Source organism: Lipophrys pholis, assembly GCF_963383615.2.
Source record: "Lipophrys pholis genome assembly, chromosome: 1".
NCBI lineage: Eukaryota > Metazoa > Chordata > Actinopteri > Blenniiformes > Blenniidae > Lipophrys > Lipophrys pholis.
This window is the reverse complement of record NC_137635.1, coordinates 3,945,668-3,966,200: the sequence shown is the minus strand read 5'-3', so window position 1 is coordinate 3,966,200 and position 20,533 is coordinate 3,945,668. Positions and strand designations below refer to the sequence as shown.

Sequence of the window (20,533 nt, the reverse complement as noted above, 5' to 3'; positions counted from 1 at the left end):
CAACAGATATGTACACTTTCATTGTGATTAGATTTTTTTTTTTACAATTTTAACTAAATGCACCAAACTGATGAAACTGATGACAATCTAAAAAAAATGTTGGCCGTCAGAAATGGATGAACTTTTCAAACTATGTCTGCAAAAATCCAAATGGACCGATTCAAGCGCACAAACTCAAGGATATTACTGGAAAGTATTATTTTCCTCCATGAAGTGATGAGAATTCTTGTTTGTAAATAGCAAATCCAACGCCCTGAATCAGCCACAAGAGGCCATTGTGTCTCACCGAATAACCGTTTGTAGCAGGATCACCTGTCGTGCATCCACTTAAGCCACTCCATATCTGCTTGCTGCCTTTCCTTCCTCATAAAAAAGAGAAATAAAATTTGATCCTTTAGTATCTCCAGTCCAGCGGGGCTTCTCCTCTGTGCTGTGATAGTATGACATGCTGGCTGTCCTCTTGGCATTCCTGTCCCCCAGTGCTCATTCCTTCTCTACACACTCACTTTCTTCTCTCCTCTATCAGTTCCATGTCTTACCAAACCTACATTTATTATCAGCATCATATACCTCTGTTATTATCTGTAGTTTAGGTATAACTTTAAATACCTGAGCACATGTATGATAACAGGTAATGGCGTTCTGGTGCACAAAGATCTTGGTTTGTTCCAAGTGAGCGAGAACTTCATGTGTGAATTTGGCAACGTGTCAAACTCATTCTGCATGTAAAGACGCCGGCTAAATCTCGGGCCGACTTATTGGTCTCCCATCTCCCTCCTTCAGTGTCTCACTCTGCAGTGTAATTCGCTCTCTGGCTCCCCTACCTTCCTCAGCAGAAACCAGTTGAGCTGTCACTCAATGTACCCCCCCCCTCCCCTACCCCCATCCTCCACCCCTCTGGATGATCGCCTGTCTCACTCTCTCACCTTCTCCCTTCGTCTTATTCCACTGACCATGCATGTTCCAAAAACAGATCTCATTTTCATCTACAACCACCCCCACCTCCGCTCCCCTCATGCACCCCGCCCCCACCCCCATCCTTCGTGTTACCTCCTTTCCAAACCCTAGGCTTGTCCCCGGTTCCTGTTCCAGGCCACCAAATCACCTCGCTATTGCTCCACCTCGAGCCCCACCCTCACCCCCCACCCCCCAAAACATGTCCACCCATGTAGGAATTTGGAGGCGTGTGTGAGCGAGATGCCCACCAATCCCAGGCACTTTGGTGGTATAAAACCCTGAGCATGTATGTGGTTATTCGCTCTTTCTGTCAATCCAGCACTCCTGAATTGGAGGGTGCCACACTTGTAGGTGAGGGTGGTGGACCAAGGGTAAAAAACTGCAGCGAACAACAAAGAAGCAAAAGAGCGCGGATAGGCACGGTTAGGCCAATCCATTGTCTATCCAGAAAGGATGGAGAACGCCCACGCAAAGACCTCGGCAGAATGCCTGGCTTACTTCGGGGTGAACGAGGTCACTGGTCTGTCTCCTGATCAGTTCAAGAAGAACCTGGACAAGTATGGCTACAATGGTGAGAGAGTGGGGATTACGGATGGGGAGGGGTGGAGGCCTAACTCAAAGAGGAAAGACTTACACAGTAACTGTTTAACAGCGAGACCACATAGAGAGACTTCTAATTTGACTGTCAAAGACACTTCTCAGTGTTTCAAAATATCCCACAAAGCACTACAGCTTATGCTCAGATCATTACTAGAGATGTTTTTCCTAAGCCAGCACAAGTGGACTTTACCGGGGAATACTTTTTAGATTTGGGGGCGTACGAGATTCTGCATGTGATGCTGTTTTAGAGAGGAGTTGCAACAGCTGGTAGAAATGTGGAGACACTGAGAAGCAGAGACTTTGAGGGCTTTGAGGAGCTATTTAAAGATAGCCAAAGAAGATGGCTGGAGAGCGAGAGAGACAGGTGATGGCTCAAGAAGCTTCCTGGGTGATATATGGGGCGGGCATTAACGAGAAAGGCAGATAATTTTAGTCAGGGTAAAATGGGGCGGTCCTTAGATGGCTTGCAGTTGGATGATCCATAATATGATTGCAAATCAATAACTACTGGAATGGCAGATTAGACTTCGAAAGCTGTGTTACTTGGTTCCACAGTCACTGTAGAAAAGATATTGGTGCTTTTCGTGCAGCTGTAGCTTCAGAACAATATTGTGAGCATGTCCGTCCAAGCATTGAAGATTCACACGGTGGGCAGCTACTTTATTTTTTGTTGAGGCTGGAAATCAAACAAAGATTAGAACCAAATGAGATCATAGCATGAGAAAACTGTCTTTCACCTTCAATCCTTCAGCCACAGAGAAGAAGTTAATGGATTGTATATTTTCTCTAAAAAACAAACCCTAAACTTTAGATTGTGATCAATCTGCTTAACTTTCATTTGCATTGATTTCATTGTTCAATGAGCTTGTTTCTTCTTGACTTTTTGTTCTAACCGTGTTTTATTTCTTGTTTTTCCATGTCTACACTATTCCTCCTCCTTCACTCTTCTACCAAACTCCAGAGCTGCCAGCTGAGGAGGGTAAGTCTTCAACAATCACACATAAAATAATGTTTCAATGACCAGACCAGATGACCAGACTTTTGTTAGGACCCCAGTCGACATACCTACAGTTATCATTACCCTGAGCCGGAGCTCGCCTACAGCGGGCCCTGGATAGAAACAAAGCAGGAAGCATTTGGATTGTGTAATCCCTACAAGTTTATGACATCATACTTGCCCACAGGCATTGTCAGTCAATCCCTGGTAATGCCGTGCAGTTTAGCCATCATACTTGGCAACAAAGATGACAAATTCACAACTGGAAAACAATCTGAGATGCTTAGTTTTTGATTGATTCGACACAATGACTCATGCAAATGTTTGATCTTGGTTTGTGTCTTTGTGTTCCTCAGGTAAGAGCATCTGGGATCTGATCATTGAGCAGTTTGAGGACTTGCTTGTCAGGATCCTGCTTCTGGCTGCCTGCATCTCTTTCGTAAGTCAACAAGTCTTAGTATTGCTTTTTGATACATGACAGTCGTTATTCGTCTTGAGTGACGGTACTTGATCACAGGACAGACAGAATAGTAGCAACTAATTCCGCAGAATCGTGACCAATATCCAATATATCAAGAGAATTGACAATCTGATTCCCCCCCCCAAAAATTGCTGTGTATCGCATCAAGACAGTAGTTGTAGTTGTATTTTCATTTATTTTCCTTGTTTTGACACTGTTGCTCTTCAATCAGATCTTGAATTTGATTGAAATCTATACAGTTAATCAGAGCTCATTAATATTTAGCCACATTATCAAGACAAAGTTAAGTCCCCTCAAGTCCCTCCACCCCTCTTATGTATTTTGGAGGACGACAACTTGAGAGGAGAGAGACGAACTGCAGCGGCTTGTAGGAGGTGTATTAATTCCAATGCCCAGTTTTCACCCCTTCGGGCAGCTGTCACGATGGCCTTAGAAGGCGAATATTGAGGAGCAAGTGAGAGACGGGGGTCAGAAAAGTATAGGGGGGCTAGGGGACAAGGGTTTATTTTAAGAAAGCCCGAAGCTGAGGCGAGAAACCGAATCCTTCGGGAAAGGTCACGCCTGAAGGAAGGAACGACGCGCCTCCACAGAGATAGCGAGTTGAAGTCATAAGGAGCAAGAAGCAATGGGAACCTGAGATCAAATTAAAAACAATTATATAACTTCATTACAACATGCAGAAATATTTAAAAGGACAGGTGTCAACATGATAGAAGAAAGATTGCAGACTTTAACAGACACCAGGGAAATATTCACACAAATAAGAAATACATTGATGACCTGTGTCAGTATTATTCAGCTTTTATGTAAAAATTTCAGAACACTAAATTCTCTCCACATATATAACTCCTCATCTGGAGCCTCTGCTATCCTCACAAATTGGAATCTGGCATCAGTACAACTCTGCAATATCAGAACCCTGTCAGAACTCCTTTCACTCAGATGCGTTCGGATGCATTTGTTGTTGTTCTTGTTTCACAATAGCGTCATGGTCCACTGTCCCCGTTGTCTCCATCACACTGACTTCTTCTTAACCACTTTGACCTCAGGTGCTGGCCTGGTTCGAGGAAGGTGAGGAGACTGTCACCGCCTTCGTTGAGCCCTTCGTCATCCTTCTTATCCTCATCGCCAATGCCATCGTTGGAGTGTGGCAGGTCAGTGGCAGGGCACAGCACGTTGGGCAACGACACGATTTTATGGCTGCGCTGACAGCGAGCGCACAGGTTCAATTTACTCTCGTGTTTCCTTCGGGGACACGGTTGCTCAAGTGGATCATTTTTACAACTTTCTAAGCACAAAAATAGTTTGTGTGTTGAGCAAATCTACCACAAACAATATTACTCAACTGAACTTCAACGCAAACATACCCAAAGTATCATATGATATGCAGATAAAGTGACCCAAGTATGCTTTAACCACAGGTGGTTGTCATTCCCTTCGCGAGTTGTGAGAGTTTGCCAATAAGTAACTGGCATTGCTTTCAGTCTTTGAGGGAACATCGCAGTCATCACATCATAGCTATCAAAGATGTGCTGCTCTGCACTTGTTTTTCTGCTTTATAGAGGCAACTTAAACAACTGTTGATCAGAATATGTGTGCATCACGGCCCAGATCATCTTCTAACCCTTCAAATCCTTGAAAACAACAAATACCTTTTTCTTCCAGAGGCGCTCATATAAAACACCGAGATGAACCGATCCCACACATATATTTGACTTTATTTGAGAAAGAAAGAAAACCAACATCAAAAAATACCAGGGCCTAAAATTGGAAGCGTGCACATCGGATAACAGATGTGACCTACTCGTGTATCATCAGTCACTTGTGTATCACTGTAATTGCTCTGAGTAATGACTCAAAGCCTCTTAGAGGACATTGCCAGTGTCGTAGCAAGGACAAAAAGGGTATACTTTACATTCGAGTAATAGGCGTGTTTTGTCAGCGCTCATGTGTCATGAGTCCTTTCCACAAATCAAATGTGACAACATTTCCCTTGTGGATTTCTGCACTTTCACAAACTGCTGTTTCTTGTCTGCATCTCGCCACAGGAGCGTAACGCTGAAAGCGCCATCGAGGCTCTCAAGGAGTACGAGCCTGAGATGGGCAAGGTGTACCGTTCTGACAGAAAGAGCGTGCAGAGGATCAAGGCCAGAGAAATCGTCCCTGGAGACATTGTTGAGGTGTCTGGTAAGGAATGCGGAGATTCTATGTTTTGTGTTGACGTCTAGTCCGTCCGTACTGCCTGATTACGATGCAGCACCGACCAGCCAAAGACATCCAACTTACATTACTGTTTGATGGGCGGGGGGGGTGTTTTGTTTTGGCTCGTGTCAAAGCAGAGTACCTTTTTAAAGGGGTGCGAGCGAAGCATAGCAGAGTAGTGCTGCTATGAAAACATGCTGACTGAATGAAAACAAAATCACAAGTATAAATACCCTCACCAGCACCTGCCACCCCCCCCACCCCCCGCCTCTGCCTGCTTCTGTTTGTCAGTGTGTCCACCTGTTGTTGCTGTGGCTCACTTTCCCCTCCCTCCAACCAAGTCGGCTTCACTCTCACTTCAGGAAATATTTGTCAGTCTCCCCTCAGCACCATCATAAGATCTTTAAGATTCTAAACAGAATCATAGCAAGTCTGGTGCATATTTAAGTCATATATATTACTTGCAGGTGTACAGAGCTATTGTGGTGTGACCAAAATGATGTTATAAAATAAATGCGCTGTGAGAAAGGTTGTGTCTAACTTTTTCACAGGGAAAATGTTCAAGCATGATATGACAAATGAAGACATGTTGATGAGGTTTTGTCTGTGATCCCCACAGTTGGTGACAAAGTCCCCGCTGACATCAGGATCGTTTCCATCAAGTCCACCACCCTGCGTGTTGACCAGTCCATCCTTACCGGCAAGTTCTCAAGAAACTCACCCAATCCTCTTTTTTTCTGTTTTTTGTTTTTTGTGTCCTTTCTGCACAAACAGGTTTGATGTAATCTTCTGCTCTTTTCTGCTCTCAGGAGAGTCAGTCAGTGTGATCAAGCACACCGATTCTGTTCCCGACCTCAGAGCTGTCAACCAGGACAAGAAGAACATGCTTTTCTCTGTGAGTGTCCCGCCACTGACAGCAATTTATCTTTTTTTTTTTTTTTTCTGGTGCTCTATTTGACTTTTTTTGGTTTCTTCCTCTCATCCTCCCCTCTCTGTAGGGCACCAACATCGCTGCTGGCAAAGCCGTCGGTGTGGCTATTGCCACTGGTGTGTCCACTGAGATTGGCAAGATCCGTGACCAGATGGCTGCCACCGAGCAGGAGAAGACTCCTCTGCAGGCCAAGCTTGATGAGTTCGGCGAGCAGCTGTCCAAGGTTATCTCTCTGATCTGCGTTGCTGTCTGGGCCATCAACATTGGTCACTTCAACGACCCCGTCCACGGAGGCTCCTGGATCCGTGGTGCTGTCTACTACTTCAAGATCGCTGTTGCCCTGGCTGTGGCCGCCATCCCCGAGGGTGAGAGAGAAAAACATAACCCCACATTTGTTTTTGTTTATTTAGTTTTCTTTCTTTCATTGCCTGTTCGTCACGCTCATGGTTCTCATTGATGTTTCTCAGGTCTGCCCGCTGTCATCACCACTTGCCTGGCCCTTGGTACCCGCCGTATGGCCAAGAAGAACGCCATTGTCAGAAGCCTGCCCTCTGTGGAGACCCTGGGCTGCACCTCTGTCATCTGCTCTGATAAGACTGGCACCCTCACCACCAACCAGATGTGTGTGACCAAGGTGGGAAATGAGCATTTGCACAAGAGTAATAGAAAAATATGCCGAGCACAGTTTTCCACAAAAGAAAAAACAAAATTAAAACAATATTGTCTTTGACTTCTTTCCCACAGATGTTTGTTGTCAAGACTGTTGATGGCGACCATGTTGACCTTGATGCCTTCGATATCTCTGGCTCCAAGTATACCCCTGAGGGCGAGGTGTAAGTTAACGTTCACTGACATAAAGCCAACAGCCGACATCACACGAATGTACACACAGCATTTGGAATTTGTCTGTGATTCGCCGCTCGTCTGTTAGTTCCCAGGGAGGTGCCAAGACCAACTGCAGTGCCTATGACGGACTTGTTGAGCTGTCTACCATCTGCGCCCTGTGCAACGACTCCTCTCTGGACTACAATGAGGTAAAATCCAAAAATCGTCCGTTCTTTTTTTTTTTATGTATAAAATGAACTTCCAAGTTACAACAAGTCTTCTCTGTCATCCAATTTCTAGTCCAAGAAGATCTATGAGAAGGTCGGTGAGGCTACTGAGACCGCCCTGTGCTGCCTGGTTGAGAAGATGAATGTGTTCAACACCAACGTCAAGAACCTGTCCAAGATTGAGAGAGCCAATGCCTGCTGCAGTGTAAGTTTACTACTTCTCACCTTCATTTTTTTTTTATACTGCTTTACCAAGCACAGTGTGTGTCTTTGAGTGATTGCCTGTCTGCTAAGCACTTTTCTCTCTGTGTTTCTTCCAATAGGTCGTCAAGCAGCTCATGAAGAAGAACTTCACTCTGGAGTTCTCCCGTGACAGGAAGTCCATGTCCGTGTACTGCACTCCCGGCAAGGGTGAGGGTGGCCCCAAGATGTTTGTGAAGGTCAGTTCCCTTCTTTCATCCTCCTCTCCGACCTTCACTTAGACCGTGACGCGTTCTGCGAAACACAAAACGCTTGTGTGATATTTTCTGCAGGGTGCCCCCGAGGGTGTGATTGACAGGTGCGCATATGTGCGTGTCGGCACCACCCGTGTGCCTCTGAGTAACGCCATCAAGGAGAAGATCATGGCTGTGATCAGAGACTGGGGTACCGGCCGCGACACCCTGCGTTGCCTGGCCCTGGCCACCCGTGACACCCCACTGAAGATCGAGGAGATGATCCTCGAGGACGCAACCAAGTTTGCCGATTATGAGGTGAAGTATTCTCTCCTGAGTGGTTTGATTTGGGTACAAGTACATGTAAAAGCGTGGATATGAACTGACCCCATTTGTGATTCTCTCCTCAGACTGACCTGACCTTTGTTGGCTGTGTGGGCATGCTGGATCCCCCTCGTAAGGAGGTCACTGGCTCCATTGAGCTGTGCAGAGCTGCTGGAATCCGTGTCATCATGATCACTGGTAAGTAACACGGATACTTTCAGTCATTCAGAGATCTTAACTGAATCTCTGTCTAGTTTTTATTGTTTACATTACATTTACAAACTTCTGTTTCCCCATTTGAGGTGACAACAAGGGAACTGCTATCGCTATCTGCCGTCGTATTGGCATCTTCACTGAGGATCAGGATGTTGAAGGCAAGGCCTACACTGGACGTGAGTTTGACGACCTGCCCGCCGGCGAACAGGCTGCGGCTGTGCGCAGAGCCTGCTGCTTCGCCCGTGTTGAGCCGGCCCACAAGTCCAAGATTGTTGAGTTCCTCCAAGGTTTTGATGACATTACTGCCATGGTAAGAGCTGAGCTGCACCACGGTGTTTCATTCACTTACGTTACATGTAGTTTGATGATGGCCTGATGTATCTGATTTGTCTCTCCAACCTTAGACTGGTGATGGTGTGAACGATGCCCCTGCCCTGAAGAAGGCCGAGATCGGCATCGCCATGGGCTCTGGCACTGCCGTTGCCAAGTCTGCCTCTGAGATGGTCCTGGCTGACGACAACTTCTCTTCCATTGTGTCTGCTGTTGAGGAGGGCAGAGCTATCTACAACAACATGAAACAGTTCATCCGCTACCTCATCTCCTCCAACGTTGGTGAGGTCGTCTGGTGAGCCGCCCCGCAAACACAAACGAATGAAGAATCCGTCATTTCTGACTGTGTTTTGGTTAATCTTTCCTTTACTTTCTCTCTCTCAGTATCTTCCTGACTGCTGCTCTGGGTCTGCCTGAGGCTCTGATCCCCGTCCAGCTGCTGTGGGTCAACCTGGTGACTGATGGTCTGCCCGCCACTGCCCTGGGCTTCAACCCCCCTGATCTGGACATCATGGGCAAGCCCCCACGTTCCCCCAAGGAGCCCCTGATCTCTGGCTGGCTGTTCTTCAGATACATGGCTATTGGTGGTACGCGAGTCTGCACCAACTACAGATTGGATTATTTTCAAATAAAAATGAACCTATACCTACAGTGACGATGTTTCTCCCCGCCAAACAGGATATGTTGGTGCTGCCACTGTTGGTGGAGCTGCCTGGTGGTTCCTTTACGACCCCACCGGCCCCGGTGTCACCTACTACCAGCTGGTAAATGACCTTCTTCATTCTACATTCTGAAAACAATCAGATCCAGATGCTGAATAATCTAAACTCTCCCCCTGCGCAGTCCCACTTCATGCAGTGCCACGATGAGAACGAGGACTTCACCAACATTGAGTGCGAGCTGTTTGAGGCAGCTCCTCCCATGACCATGGCCCTGTCCGTGCTGGTCACCATTGAGATGTGCAACGCTCTCAACAGGTACGTACATTTAGTGGACAGTATCCCTGTGACGGGCCTTCATTTACACTCATGATTTCTTTTCCTATTTTCAGCCTGTCTGAGAACCAGTCTCTGGTGCGCATGCCCCCATGGAGCAACTTCTGGCTGCTGTCCGCCATGACCCTGTCCATGTCCCTGCACTTCATGATCATCTATGTTGACCCCCTGCCCGTGAGTCAGACGTGCCTGCCTTTCTGTAGCTTGAACTAGAGGCTGGAGGCAGTTTGTCTCACAGTAATAGGAATTACTTTTTATGATTATAGCACTATTTGCTGCAATGTTTTGATGAGGTCACACTATTTGAATTGAAGCCCATTCTCATTCCCCCCACCCCATCCCCAGATGATCTTCAAGCTCACCCATCTGAACGTTGAACAGTGGTTGATGGTCTTGAAACTTTCCTTCCCCGTCATCGCCATTGATGAGGTGCTGAAGTTCGTGGCCCGCAACTACGTTGAGTGTAAGTAGCTTGACAACTGTATTCACACAACTAATTCATTCATTCATTTATTCATCCTTTTAAAACTATTAATATTTTAACAGTTCTTAATTCAGTTTTTTTTTTGTCATTTCATCTTCATCTCTATTTAACAATTCATTCTATATTTGACCTCTATTTGAGTTATTTCCATCTGAGTTATGTGTGCTTTTACTGTCATTCATCTCCATTCATCATTAACTTATCTTAACCCTCTTTGTCGATTTACAGGCTAAATTCAATCAACCCACCACCATTAGCCTGTAACTAATGCAAGGTATTTTACAGCCCATGCTGTCAGGGTCCGTCTCTGTGTATCTGAAGTTTGTATTCGTGTTTCTTCTTCTTGTTGCTGGTCTCGTTCAGTACATCCTGGCTCTTATGGAGATTTGTAGACACTGGTGTCTCTCTGCTATCGTGTTGAGGCGGGACTCTGGGGTCTCCTTGCTACATGATTTGAAAACAAATGTGAAGTTTTCACAAGTTGAGCAGCTGGCATGTTAACGTCCGTACGGGGAGATCCCAGAGTGCTGCTTTAGTGTCAGCTTCGTTTGTGACGTGATGAGATCATCTTGCGAGTTGCCTCTGTCAGTGTGTCTGTTTGGTTGTTAATGTCCGTTCATCCGTTCCCATTTTGACTTTCAATCGAAGCCTCGAGCATCCATTCCAAGCTATCCAAAACCAATTTCACCCATTATAAAGTGATAGACTTCAATGAATGCAAGTATCTGTACAATTTTAATGGCCCGAGGAATACTTCATAGTCAGAAAAACATGTTAAGTCACTGTATCTAAATATTTTAATTAATTATAGGCAGCCTAACTTATTTAACTTTTTAGGTATTTTCAAATAAAATTGTAAATTTTATTACAATAGTAAATCTTATTCATGTCCACGAATAAGATTTACAAAACATGGCAGACACATTTTTCTAACTTTCTCTTTAAAATTTAATTCGGTTGGCGCAACAATCGTGTTTTTTTTTTTTTGGCATTTTTTCTTTTTTTTCTCTTATGTGACTGCATCAGATTTGCAAAACGATTCAAATTTAGAGCCACAACACTGAAACAGTTCTGGTTGGTTCTGTTTGAATTGGATTTGATGTTTGTAAGTTGTTTTCTATATGCTGTTCTTTCTGCAACAACGGCTTTTGAAACTCGTCGATTCAGGAAAGTTCCCATTTGTCAAGATTATCTTTTGGCAAATGTGTTGACAGACGTCTTTGTGCTTGTGTCCATTGCTTGACCCATTATTGTTTAGTTTTTTGGGAAAATCCTTTCTGGCTTTGATTTTTCTATTCTCCCTTTTTAGCAGGTGCAGAAATTAAATACTGATGTAGAAGAAGAGGATCCTAAGGGCTGAAGAGGAAAAGAGGCGGAGAAGAAGAAAGATCACAACCAAAGAGGGGAACCATAGTGAACCAACCAATAGAGGAGATATGAGAAAACATGGGAAAACAAAACAAACAAAAAAAAAATCTATAAAACCTGTCAAAAAAAAAAATCCACATAAAAATAGCCTCTATATACGGAAGGAGATTGAATTCAAATGAAGGGAAGTATCCCTAAAGTAATAAAATATTTAAGATTTTATTCTAAGAAATAAACTATGTATTAAAGGTGATGTTTTTTGTTAACCTTGGATATTTCTCAGCTGTTGTGTTTTTGTGTCCTCTGTCCATTTTCATATGATTGACTTTCCAGCTCAGTACTTTTATCTAGTCTTTGTTGCTCGTGTCTCGTGCAGCCTCCCTGCTTCAGCCGGGCTCTGTACAGTGTGGTGTAGGGTTGCAAAATGACTTCATATGGGCAGAAAAAAAAAAAGCCACATGCCTTCAGCTGCCAGCGCTCTCTCTAGGTGCCATGCAGTCAGCAGACTCTGTTGGAGGTCTCATGACAATAAAATGGGCATGTCCACTCAGTCACAACACTTTTGGTCTTATATATTGTTTACGTGATTAAGCTGAAATAAAATGATGATTAAAAACTCCTGTACTTGTACTGTGGAGCACATTTTTATTCACGTTATGCACATACCTTTCGGATAGCTTCCTTGGCACAGACAGAGCACGAGGCGCAGTAATTGGATGGTCTAACATCCAGACATAAAAAGTGAACAAAACTAAGCTAATATTTAATTAATTCAGTTTTGGCTTTAAGTTCATGCCCAATTTTCGGACAGTGTATCTACTGCTCGATTACTGCATAGTGTCACTTCACCGGTCTTTGGTTTGCGGAGTGATTTTGTAAAAAAAAACCAAAAAAAACAAATCCTTTAGATGTGGGTCCTGAATGGTATGTTGGTGCCCTTCATTTGCTTCTCATAATCTTCATCGAACATCTTCGACTGCTCGTCGGAGAAGTGGTTCTTCCAATCGCCAACCACTCCTGTAAAACAGGAAAGAACAAGAGGAAAACACTACAGGGTCAAAAACACAGAGAATCGCTGATACGTATTGCAAGGAACGTTGAATTTAGTGGAGTTACTTTATTAGCTAACTGAAATTACCTGAGTTACATGGAAAAGTAACTACTGTCTCTCTCATGTGGGATGATTTATTAGTGTGCCATTAGGCCCTGTTTACACGACAACGACACCTAATCCGCTTAAAAAAAAAAAAAAAGTGTGTTGACGCTGCAGCAGCGGACACAGCGGATGTAGTTAATATGCCGGGCCACAGGAGGGCGCTGTTCCTGGATTTTCTAATGAAACTACACAGACGTGTGGGCGGAAAACAATACACTCCAAACGTGGAGAAAATGGAGAGAACCTGACATCTGCACACACTGGATGCTATCGGGGGTGAGTCTCAACTATTAAACTATTGATATGGGCGATAAAACTAGAATACTGACCGTGTGTCAGACCACTACGGGGCCGCCATGTTTGTTTACAACTGGATGAGCAGGAGGGAGGGGGAGAGTTGCGCATGCGCAGTAACAGGATCAGTAGCCTCCCGACAGTGTCTTTCCACCTTGGGAGCCGGATAAAAACCTTTGCGGATACAGTACCTCCGCACACTGGTGCCGTGTCAACGGACGCCCCAAAACTGAAGAAAGTTTTGCGGATACACTCCTATTGGTTGTCGTGTAAACTAGTTGTTGTACTGCTGTCACATATAAGCTGTTTGTGCTAATTAGATTCACCTGAAGATGCAGTGATAAATCCGGCCAATTCAGCTGAGGGGGGAACAGAATTCTTAATCACGCAGAACCTTTTTCTTAAGAAAATAAATAAGAAGCAGAAACAAAATAGCTGAGATAAACTACCAACATGCACACACCAGCAGACAACTCTTATGAAGGCAGGACGATGTTTATCTGAGGGTTTGCGAACACATCTGCATCCCTGTGGAGTCAGACTGATGATAGAGAGAGAGACAGCAGCTCTGCAAGTGTTATAGAAACTGTAACAGCGTCATGACTACATACGGTTATTAAGGCAAGGCAAATTTCTTTCTATAGAACCATTGAGATGCAAGGCAATTCACTCTGCTTTATAAAGAAATAAAGAACAAAAACATTAAAATAAAGAGATTATGAAAGGCTTAAAATGTCACTAAATAAGGAAAAAGCTTTTATTGACATTAAAGTGATAAAATATTATATTATTAATAATATGAAAACGTGGTGTGAATTCTTAAGAGATGGATTAATTAAATATTAATGTTTTGACTGCACTATTTAAAGAGATCATGTTGTTTAAATCCTTTCAGTTATAATATCCTGGATCCCCTAGGGGGCGACACTGCTTTGTCATGTTCATGTGCTGTTGAGTTTCTTTTGAATGATCATTTGGTGGATGCGTGTGTGTGTGTGCGTGCGTGTGCGTGTGCGTATAGACTCACCTTTTCTCATGAATGGAGAGATGGTGTGATCAAAAACAGGTTTGGGGATGCAGGAGTAGTTTGCCATTGGGTTCTCCTTCATGTTCTTAAAGGATGTGAGCTCCACTATTTGGTCGATGACTTCCTCTGAGATCGACAGGTCCAGGTACTTCATGATGCGCACCACTTCACGCCGGGGATTCTGGGAGGATGAACATGGTGGCCAAACATCATTTAAAAGTTTTGATTTCCACGTGTAAAGAGAGAATACAAGTAAGTCAGCCTTAACCGTCAGAGTTTCAGTGGTGTATGAAACGGAGTGGTTGTTCCTCTTTACCTCCTTCATATCCTCATAGAAGAGGTAGAGAATATTCCTCTTCTCTCTTGCCTCCCAGTAGCCTTTCACGTGGTCGTACCAGGAGCCCCAGGCCACTGCAGCAACAGAGCACAGTTCATTGATTCATTCATTCATTCAACTCTAATCAAATGAGCACAACTTCTCCAGGTCAGGGTTCACTGCAAATACCATAAATCCTGATGCATCGACGCCGGATTGCAGAGGTACAACCTCCCTTTGTGTAAGCACTTTTTTATCTATATGTCCAAAGTCATTAAGGTTTAATTGCCAGGTTATAAAATCCTCTTCTGTTCATGTTCGTCTTCCTCCAGCCTTTTCTCTAATCTTGTATTCTTCCATTGTTTTGTTTTTTAATGACTGACAGGTTCAGTTTGGGTCAGGGCGGCAGAAATAATATTGACAACATGATAATCTTTGCTCTGTTCTCACTTTTTGGCCTGTATTACTATTCTTAACTGTGGAATTAGTAGAACTATACATATATATACACATACATATATACATATATATATACATATATACACACACACACACACACACACACACACACACACACACACACACACACACACACACACACACACACACACACACACACACACACACACACACACACACACACACACACACACACGTATGTATGTATGTATGTATGTATGTATGTATGTATATACACACATGAAGCAACAGCACTAACATGGAGTGTTCAACTCTTCAAAGTTTGATTTATTTTTAGCTTTAAATGTGCACCTACTCCTCATTAGAAAGTCCTCATTATAAAATGGATAAAATAACAAATTTGAATACAAAAGAGAAGTTTATTAATCATTCTTGTTCAGTCAGTGAGTATAAATTTTCCAATACATATGAGTACATGTTCGTAAACACATGTATGATCCAATATTAGAATAGAAATGCAAGAACAAGACTTATTATATGTTTCAGTGAGGCTGTGTGAGCAAAATTGTTTGGTTTTATTCGGCACGTTAAATTGATTTGAGTGACTTTAATCATGCAGACTAAAGGTTATTCCTTTAATTTCTTAGGACTGATGTAAAAACATCTAGTATACCACTTATTAGTTGCTTGCAAACATTAAACCTATGAGCATTAAAACAAATCGGCATATATGATTATTGACTATACCAAAAACAGATGAATACATATCATTTATCTTTTAATTTTTGACAGCCATTTCTCCATGTCCGGGGTCTGGAGTCTTTGCTCACACAAAAAGGTTCCATTTAAAGTCACATATTATCCTAATAAGGCCAAGACGCTTGTCTTTGGACTGCCGGAGGAAGGTAATGTGTTTCGTAAACCTCCATGCAGGCACAGAGAGAGCATGCAAACTCTATTGAGAAATGCAATATACGAGCAGAAACTGCTTTATTGATGGACAAGAGTGAGTATCTGGAGGGTTGGGAGCACAAAACCGGAGTTTCGTGGATCGAATGAGACACATTTGCACTTTGCAGCCACACAGAAACCTGCGAATCTCAGCATAGCCACAGAAGTTTCTCACAGGAAAGAACAAAAAAAAAACAAAAAAAAAAACCCTGCATGATGTAGCCTGAACAACCAGTTCTGCAGGTTACAATCCAAGAAGTGTGTGTAAAGAACACACACACAAAAAAAAAATTCCCCGTGCACTCAAAGGGGCTGCTTTCGTGAACAATATGTTCATGACATGAAGGTGTTTGGAGGACGAAGAGGAATGTAATCTAATCTACTTACAATCTCCTCGCATGAACTTGTGGATGTAGCCATCAAAGGGCCCCGGTTCAGGCTGGGTCTGGTTCATGAGATCAAAGTAGTAGTAGCTCACCAAGTTGTCCTTAGCGTTGCGTGACACGTTGATGACCTTAACCAGCCGGGAGGGACATAAAAAGACATTTACAACACAGACGGCAGGTTGTTTACGAAGGAAAAGCTGAAAGCTGCAAGTGAAGGGGGAGAAATCTGTCTTAGACCTTCAACATTTCCACTCCCGCAATTCTACACACATTCAGGTTCGAATGCTGCTTTTAGGCAAAGATACTGAAATGATAACAAATGAAAAAGCTTATTCCTGCAAACTTTTTGAACAAAAATATATATTGTCCTTGCAAAAAGATGAAATGCTGTTCAACCATTAAGTTCTGAAGATTTGTCAGACTGGTTTTCTATAAGTGTCAAGATGAGGAGTCGTTTGTTAGAATAATTCAAACTTTTCATTGAAAATTATTTTATTTTGATGATTTGAAGGATTTAAATGTGTTTATTAGATATCAATAATGTATCAGAATATTTTAATTCACCATGTTTAACTAATCTAACTGAGGGAAGTTTAATTAGCTGTGACCTTATATCTGCTTCTCAAGTTAAAAAAAAACTAAATAAAAACGGATTTTGTTCAACTATTTTCACGGTCGGCACTGGTTTTCATTCTGATGCAACTCTGATCTCTCACCCCATTTACATCCGCTGTGTTGTAATTCTTTGACCTTTACAATCATGAATTCAGTAAAAAAAAAAAAAAAAAACCCTATAAAAGCAGTTTTATGTTTTCTTTTAAACTTGATAGTTATGACTCTGACCTTGCATTTGTTTTCCCAGAATCCAAGAGGCACCAGCTGAATGGGAAGATGCGTCTTGATAATTCTCGGTGGATCCATTTTCTCTAGGAGATCGAGGCCTGGTACATGAATTCAGAGATTAATATGACAGAAATGAAGCGTATTTACCCCCGCTGTCTTAACTGAATAGTAGTGAGTCTCATATTACACTGAAATAAGAAAAACAGGAAGCATTGAAAGGAAATAAAACAAAAATTACCTCGCTTACTTAGAATTTTTCCTTTAATTCACAAACTAAATATTTTATAAAATAATATTTGACTATTTCATTTAAAAAGCGGTTCAAAGGTAAATAGCAGGTCCATGTTAAGTTGTTTTTAATTCAATTTAGATTGAAATTGCACAATTTGACCAACGGGTTCCATGTTTTTGATTCACCCGTCCAACATCTATTCCACTTTTCATCCAAGATATCATAGCTTGATGTTATCCAGGCATACATGAGCAGAAATGAACATGGAGAAGCCCCCATCATGGACGCTTGCTTCTCTCAGCCACTGTGTTTATTTATCTGGACTCCAACCGTCTGTTCTTTACATAGAAGGGTCACTGAGGCAACTTTGGTATTTCGCTGCTGCCTGCAGGAAATGTCTCAGGGTTAATACTTAATTGACCTTACAAGAGGAGAAATGTGCTTTCAGGAGAACATTCCTCCAAGAATTGCGTTTGTGGGTTTGGACAACAAACGGTGAGGCGTCATTAGAGAATGCGTTTGGTTTGAGAGAGTCAGCACATTTCATCCCACTTGTTTTTGAGGACATCACGTTATGGACAGAAGAGGGGAAAACAGCTCAGCGTGCAAACCAAAGTGCCGACGAAGATCGATGACCAGAAGTAGCGCAGACCTTTCGGGACGGGGGGTGGAGGGATGATCTCCAGGAAGGGGCTGCGGATTGGTGTGGGGGCCCGTTTGCACGCCTCGGCATCTCCATTGTGAAGAAGCAGATCAACTATTTCCTGAGTCCACGTCGTCCCTGATGTAAACAAGATGCAAAATAAATAAATACAACAAACGTATGTGATTCTTCAGTTTTCCCCCTGCAGAGTGGAAAACACAAACACACACAAAAACAAAATCACATCTTTACAACTAACAGTTCACCAGAAATGCTCCAGTTGGAGTCAGAATTATTTAAGGACATTACAGCACCGGACTGCCGGGACAGAATTGGGAAAAAAAAACACCAAAACATTTGTTAAGTGATAAAATGAATCTCTATTCTGTTTATGTTGGGGAAAAATGCTAAACAATACCAAACTGATCCAATGATATTTATTTCTTGTTCTTTAACATTTTTAAAAATGGGAAAATATGCTTAGAATTAATGTGATGTAAAAATAATGTCATCACATGAACAACATGAAAGTATTCAAGTAACACTTCAGTTTATTAGTTTGTCCAAGATTGGTGAATGTAAAGCCTTTTAAGTTTTACAACTTTCTAAACAAACTACTTTTTTTTTTTTTCTTTTTTTTTTGTAATTATATTTTGGATTCAAGATTCATCTGAAATCATAAAAAGTACCACAGATTTCTTCAATCCAAACGTGTGGGAGTTGTAGAAAATGTAAACATGAGAGCCGTTACTTCCATCTATGTTCATGAATAAACTTGCTGTAAAAGAAGTTTTCAAAACAAAAACAACTCGAGAGTATTCATAGAAAGTGTGCGGCTGTCTGAGTACCTGCTTTAGGGTAGGTGGTGATGAGCAGGTCGGAGGGGTGAGGGTTAAAAGCCCAGATGGAGTCCCACTCCTTGGCGATGAGGTTCATGAGAGGAACACCTTTGACTTTGACGAGGGGGAAGCGGAACATAGAGGAGCCGGCTTTCTCGATGGCCTCGTGGTAGGTGAGCTCTTCTTCCTCCGACATGACTGATACTGTCCAAGAGCGTCTGGAGAGAAATCTAAATCCTCCTGCGAGACGACCGCCGGGCCAGTGTTCCCCGTCTTCTGCAGCTCCTCTGTCAAACTGTTGATTTTCCCTGATGGTGCACAAATGACTTCCTGCTTGATTGCTCAGCCCACCCTGCAATCATCCTTCCATTGTGTCGGTAAAATGCTGGTTTGTGGCTTTTTCCTCTCCAAAAAAATCCTGAATCACCCGAGTCTCCGAGCAGACACCCCCCCGAGGACGGCGTGCGCCAAAGTCCCAGCTGAAGCCTAAGAGCTCAAGTCTCTCTGAAATCTTGTTTCTTTCTCGCTCTTTCTATCTTTGCAGCCGGGCTGTCTGAGTGCTTGTCCTGGTTCCTTATCTGTCTGCGATCACTGGAAGGTGCACCGGCAGACCCACACTGAAGTGCCCTTATGTAACGTTCCCAGTCACGTATGCTCACAGGACTATCCTGTGTTCCCCATAATTTGGAGAAGGGAGCAGGGAGGGTCTCATGATCTCTGCAGCCGACCGAGAGGTGAGGCATACTCACACTGAAAGGATTAAACATGACAAGCTCCGAAAGTTTAACCCTGTGCTCGTTTCACATCTGCTTCTCACTTTCAAACAAAAACAAATAATTCGGACAACGACTTGACTTTTTTTTTTTTTTTTTTCTTCTTTTCTTTTCTTTGCGAATCCACGGATGGGAAAACCAGTCTGACCACTCCGTGGTGTGCGAGGGGGAGAAGGCTGCCGTTCAGATTCCCTTTCGGACCTTTGACCCCTTTAAGCTCTGTTGACTTGCTTTGTGTTGCTTGACTGACGTCTGAAAGATTCGCTCCAGTTTTTCATCAACTTGCAAAGACAGGTTTCCCTCATCGATGGGGCACCAGTTGAAAAGTTAGTGAGACATGTCTTTAATCAGAGCTACGTTTTTTTTTCAGCCATAAGTGACTGTTTAGACTTTACATTCCAGGATTTCCACACTCAATATCCTGTCGGTGCCATGAGCAATATTTTCACTGAAAATACTCAGAGCTCAACCGGGGCCTGAAATATTCAACAGAGGACATCAAGTTCGCTCTGAAAGTCAAGACTCTTTTAAGCCAGTGATTGTCAGGAGGGATGAAGCAGTGTGCACATTAATTATTGACTTTTAATGCTTTAATTTAAATATATCCATAAGTACCAGAGAAATCCAAAACAAAACAAAAAAAAATATGATCTCGGATCTTGTGTTTTGTCAACATTTCCTGTTGCTGCGATTCAGATAAAAGGCTCCACAGTCTCCATAAAGAAACTTCCTGGAAGGAGCTGGTTTATTCAACTTCAAAGAAACCAGATCATCGACTCCCTGTCTTCCAGGAACAGTTAAGCCCGAGGGTATCTCAAGTTTTCACCCCTCTGGATAAACGTGGCCAACCAAAGAATGACCGGACCTTTTGGCGTTTTTTTTTTTTTGGGATTCCCAGCAAACTCCCTGATGGCCAAACAACAAACCCAGGACCTCGAGGAGGTCATTGTAATGAGAGAGAAACACAGCTTTAACCATCTGAAGTGTGTTTCCTTTGGTGTTTTGTTTTTTTTTCTTTTTCTTTTGTAAGAATAACAAAATTTGCAGTTTTACCCGGGTGAAATTCTCAACCAATCTCCCACGAGACCTATTCTGGAGTGCTTTGAGTCCAGGTTCTATGCAGTGGTTGCATGTTCTCCAGGTCCTCCCTTTTCTTCCCACATTAAATCAAGTGTTCTCTCGGTGTTCCTATTCTCTGGGACGATGGCTAAACAGACAACATTTACAATGACCCATCTCTAACTTTTGTTCTAGTTGCAAAGTTGTCTATTCAAATGTTGTA

The 20,533-nt window shown here is 42.9% G+C and overlaps 2 protein-coding genes across 3 annotated transcripts; one reads left to right on the top strand and one right to left on the bottom strand.

Annotated features, from left to right (window-relative positions):
• Window positions 1-1,170: 1,170 nt before the first annotated feature.
• Window positions 1,171-11,642, top strand: atp2a1l (ATPase sarcoplasmic/endoplasmic reticulum Ca2+ transporting 1, like). Of its 2 annotated transcripts, XM_080487233.1 has the most exons (24): window positions 1,256-1,528; window positions 2,519-2,536; window positions 2,911-2,993; window positions 4,085-4,189; window positions 5,084-5,222; window positions 5,857-5,937; window positions 6,047-6,132; window positions 6,236-6,533; window positions 6,636-6,802; window positions 6,913-7,001; window positions 7,100-7,202; window positions 7,294-7,425; window positions 7,544-7,660; window positions 7,754-7,972; window positions 8,065-8,176; window positions 8,281-8,504; window positions 8,599-8,819; window positions 8,909-9,111; window positions 9,203-9,288; window positions 9,368-9,501; window positions 9,576-9,693; window positions 9,865-9,982; window positions 10,232-10,277; window positions 11,313-11,642. In XM_080487233.1, the coding sequence occupies exons 1-23, from the start codon at window positions 1,411-1,413 to the stop codon at window positions 10,234-10,236; spliced, it is 2,976 nt and encodes a 991-aa protein (XP_080343359.1). In that variant the 5' UTR covers window positions 1,256-1,410; the 3' UTR covers window positions 10,237-10,277; window positions 11,313-11,642. The 2 variants fall into 2 exon arrangements, with proteins under 2 accessions (XP_080343358.1, XP_080343359.1); XM_080487232.1 differs by lacking the exon at window positions 10,232-10,277 and having other exon boundaries at window positions 1,171-1,528.
• A 347-nt stretch (window positions 11,643-11,989) lies between these two features.
• On the bottom strand, window positions 11,990-19,518 carry sult1st6 (sulfotransferase family 1, cytosolic sulfotransferase 6). The gene is made up of 7 exons (XM_080487250.1): window positions 18,488-19,518; window positions 17,649-17,777; window positions 16,765-16,862; window positions 15,923-16,049; window positions 14,165-14,259; window positions 13,849-14,029; window positions 11,990-12,388 (listed from the first exon to the last, which is right to left on the bottom strand). Exons 1-7 carry the CDS (start codon window positions 18,672-18,674, stop codon window positions 12,276-12,278), a joined length of 930 nt encoding a protein of 309 aa, XP_080343376.1. The 5' UTR covers window positions 18,675-19,518; the 3' UTR covers window positions 11,990-12,275.
• Between the last annotated feature and the right edge of the window lie 1,015 nt (window positions 19,519-20,533).

Bases quoted from the DNA above. Each gene is read 5' to 3' on its own strand.
- sult1st6 (XM_080487250.1), bottom strand. From the start codon at position 18,674: ATGTCGGAGGAAGAAGAGCTCACCTACCACGAGGCCATCGAGAAAGCC. The intron at 16,050-16,764 runs GTCAGAGTCATA...CGGCTGGTTAAG, and splicing joins TCTGGGAAAACAAATGCAAG to GTCATCAACGTGTCACGCAA. The intron at 14,260-15,922 runs GTAAGTAGATTA...CTGTTGCTGCAG, and splicing joins CAAGTTCATGCGAGGAGATT to TGGCCTGGGGCTCCTGGTAC.
- atp2a1l (XM_080487232.1), top strand. From the start codon at position 1,411: ATGGAGAACGCCCACGCAAAGACCTCGGCAGAATGCCTGGCTTACTTC. The intron at 6,133-6,235 runs GTGAGTGTCCCG...CCCTCTCTGTAG, and splicing joins AGAAGAACATGCTTTTCTCT to GGCACCAACATCGCTGCTGG. The intron at 7,426-7,543 runs GTAAGTTTACTA...TTCTTCCAATAG, and splicing joins GAGCCAATGCCTGCTGCAGT to GTCGTCAAGCAGCTCATGAA.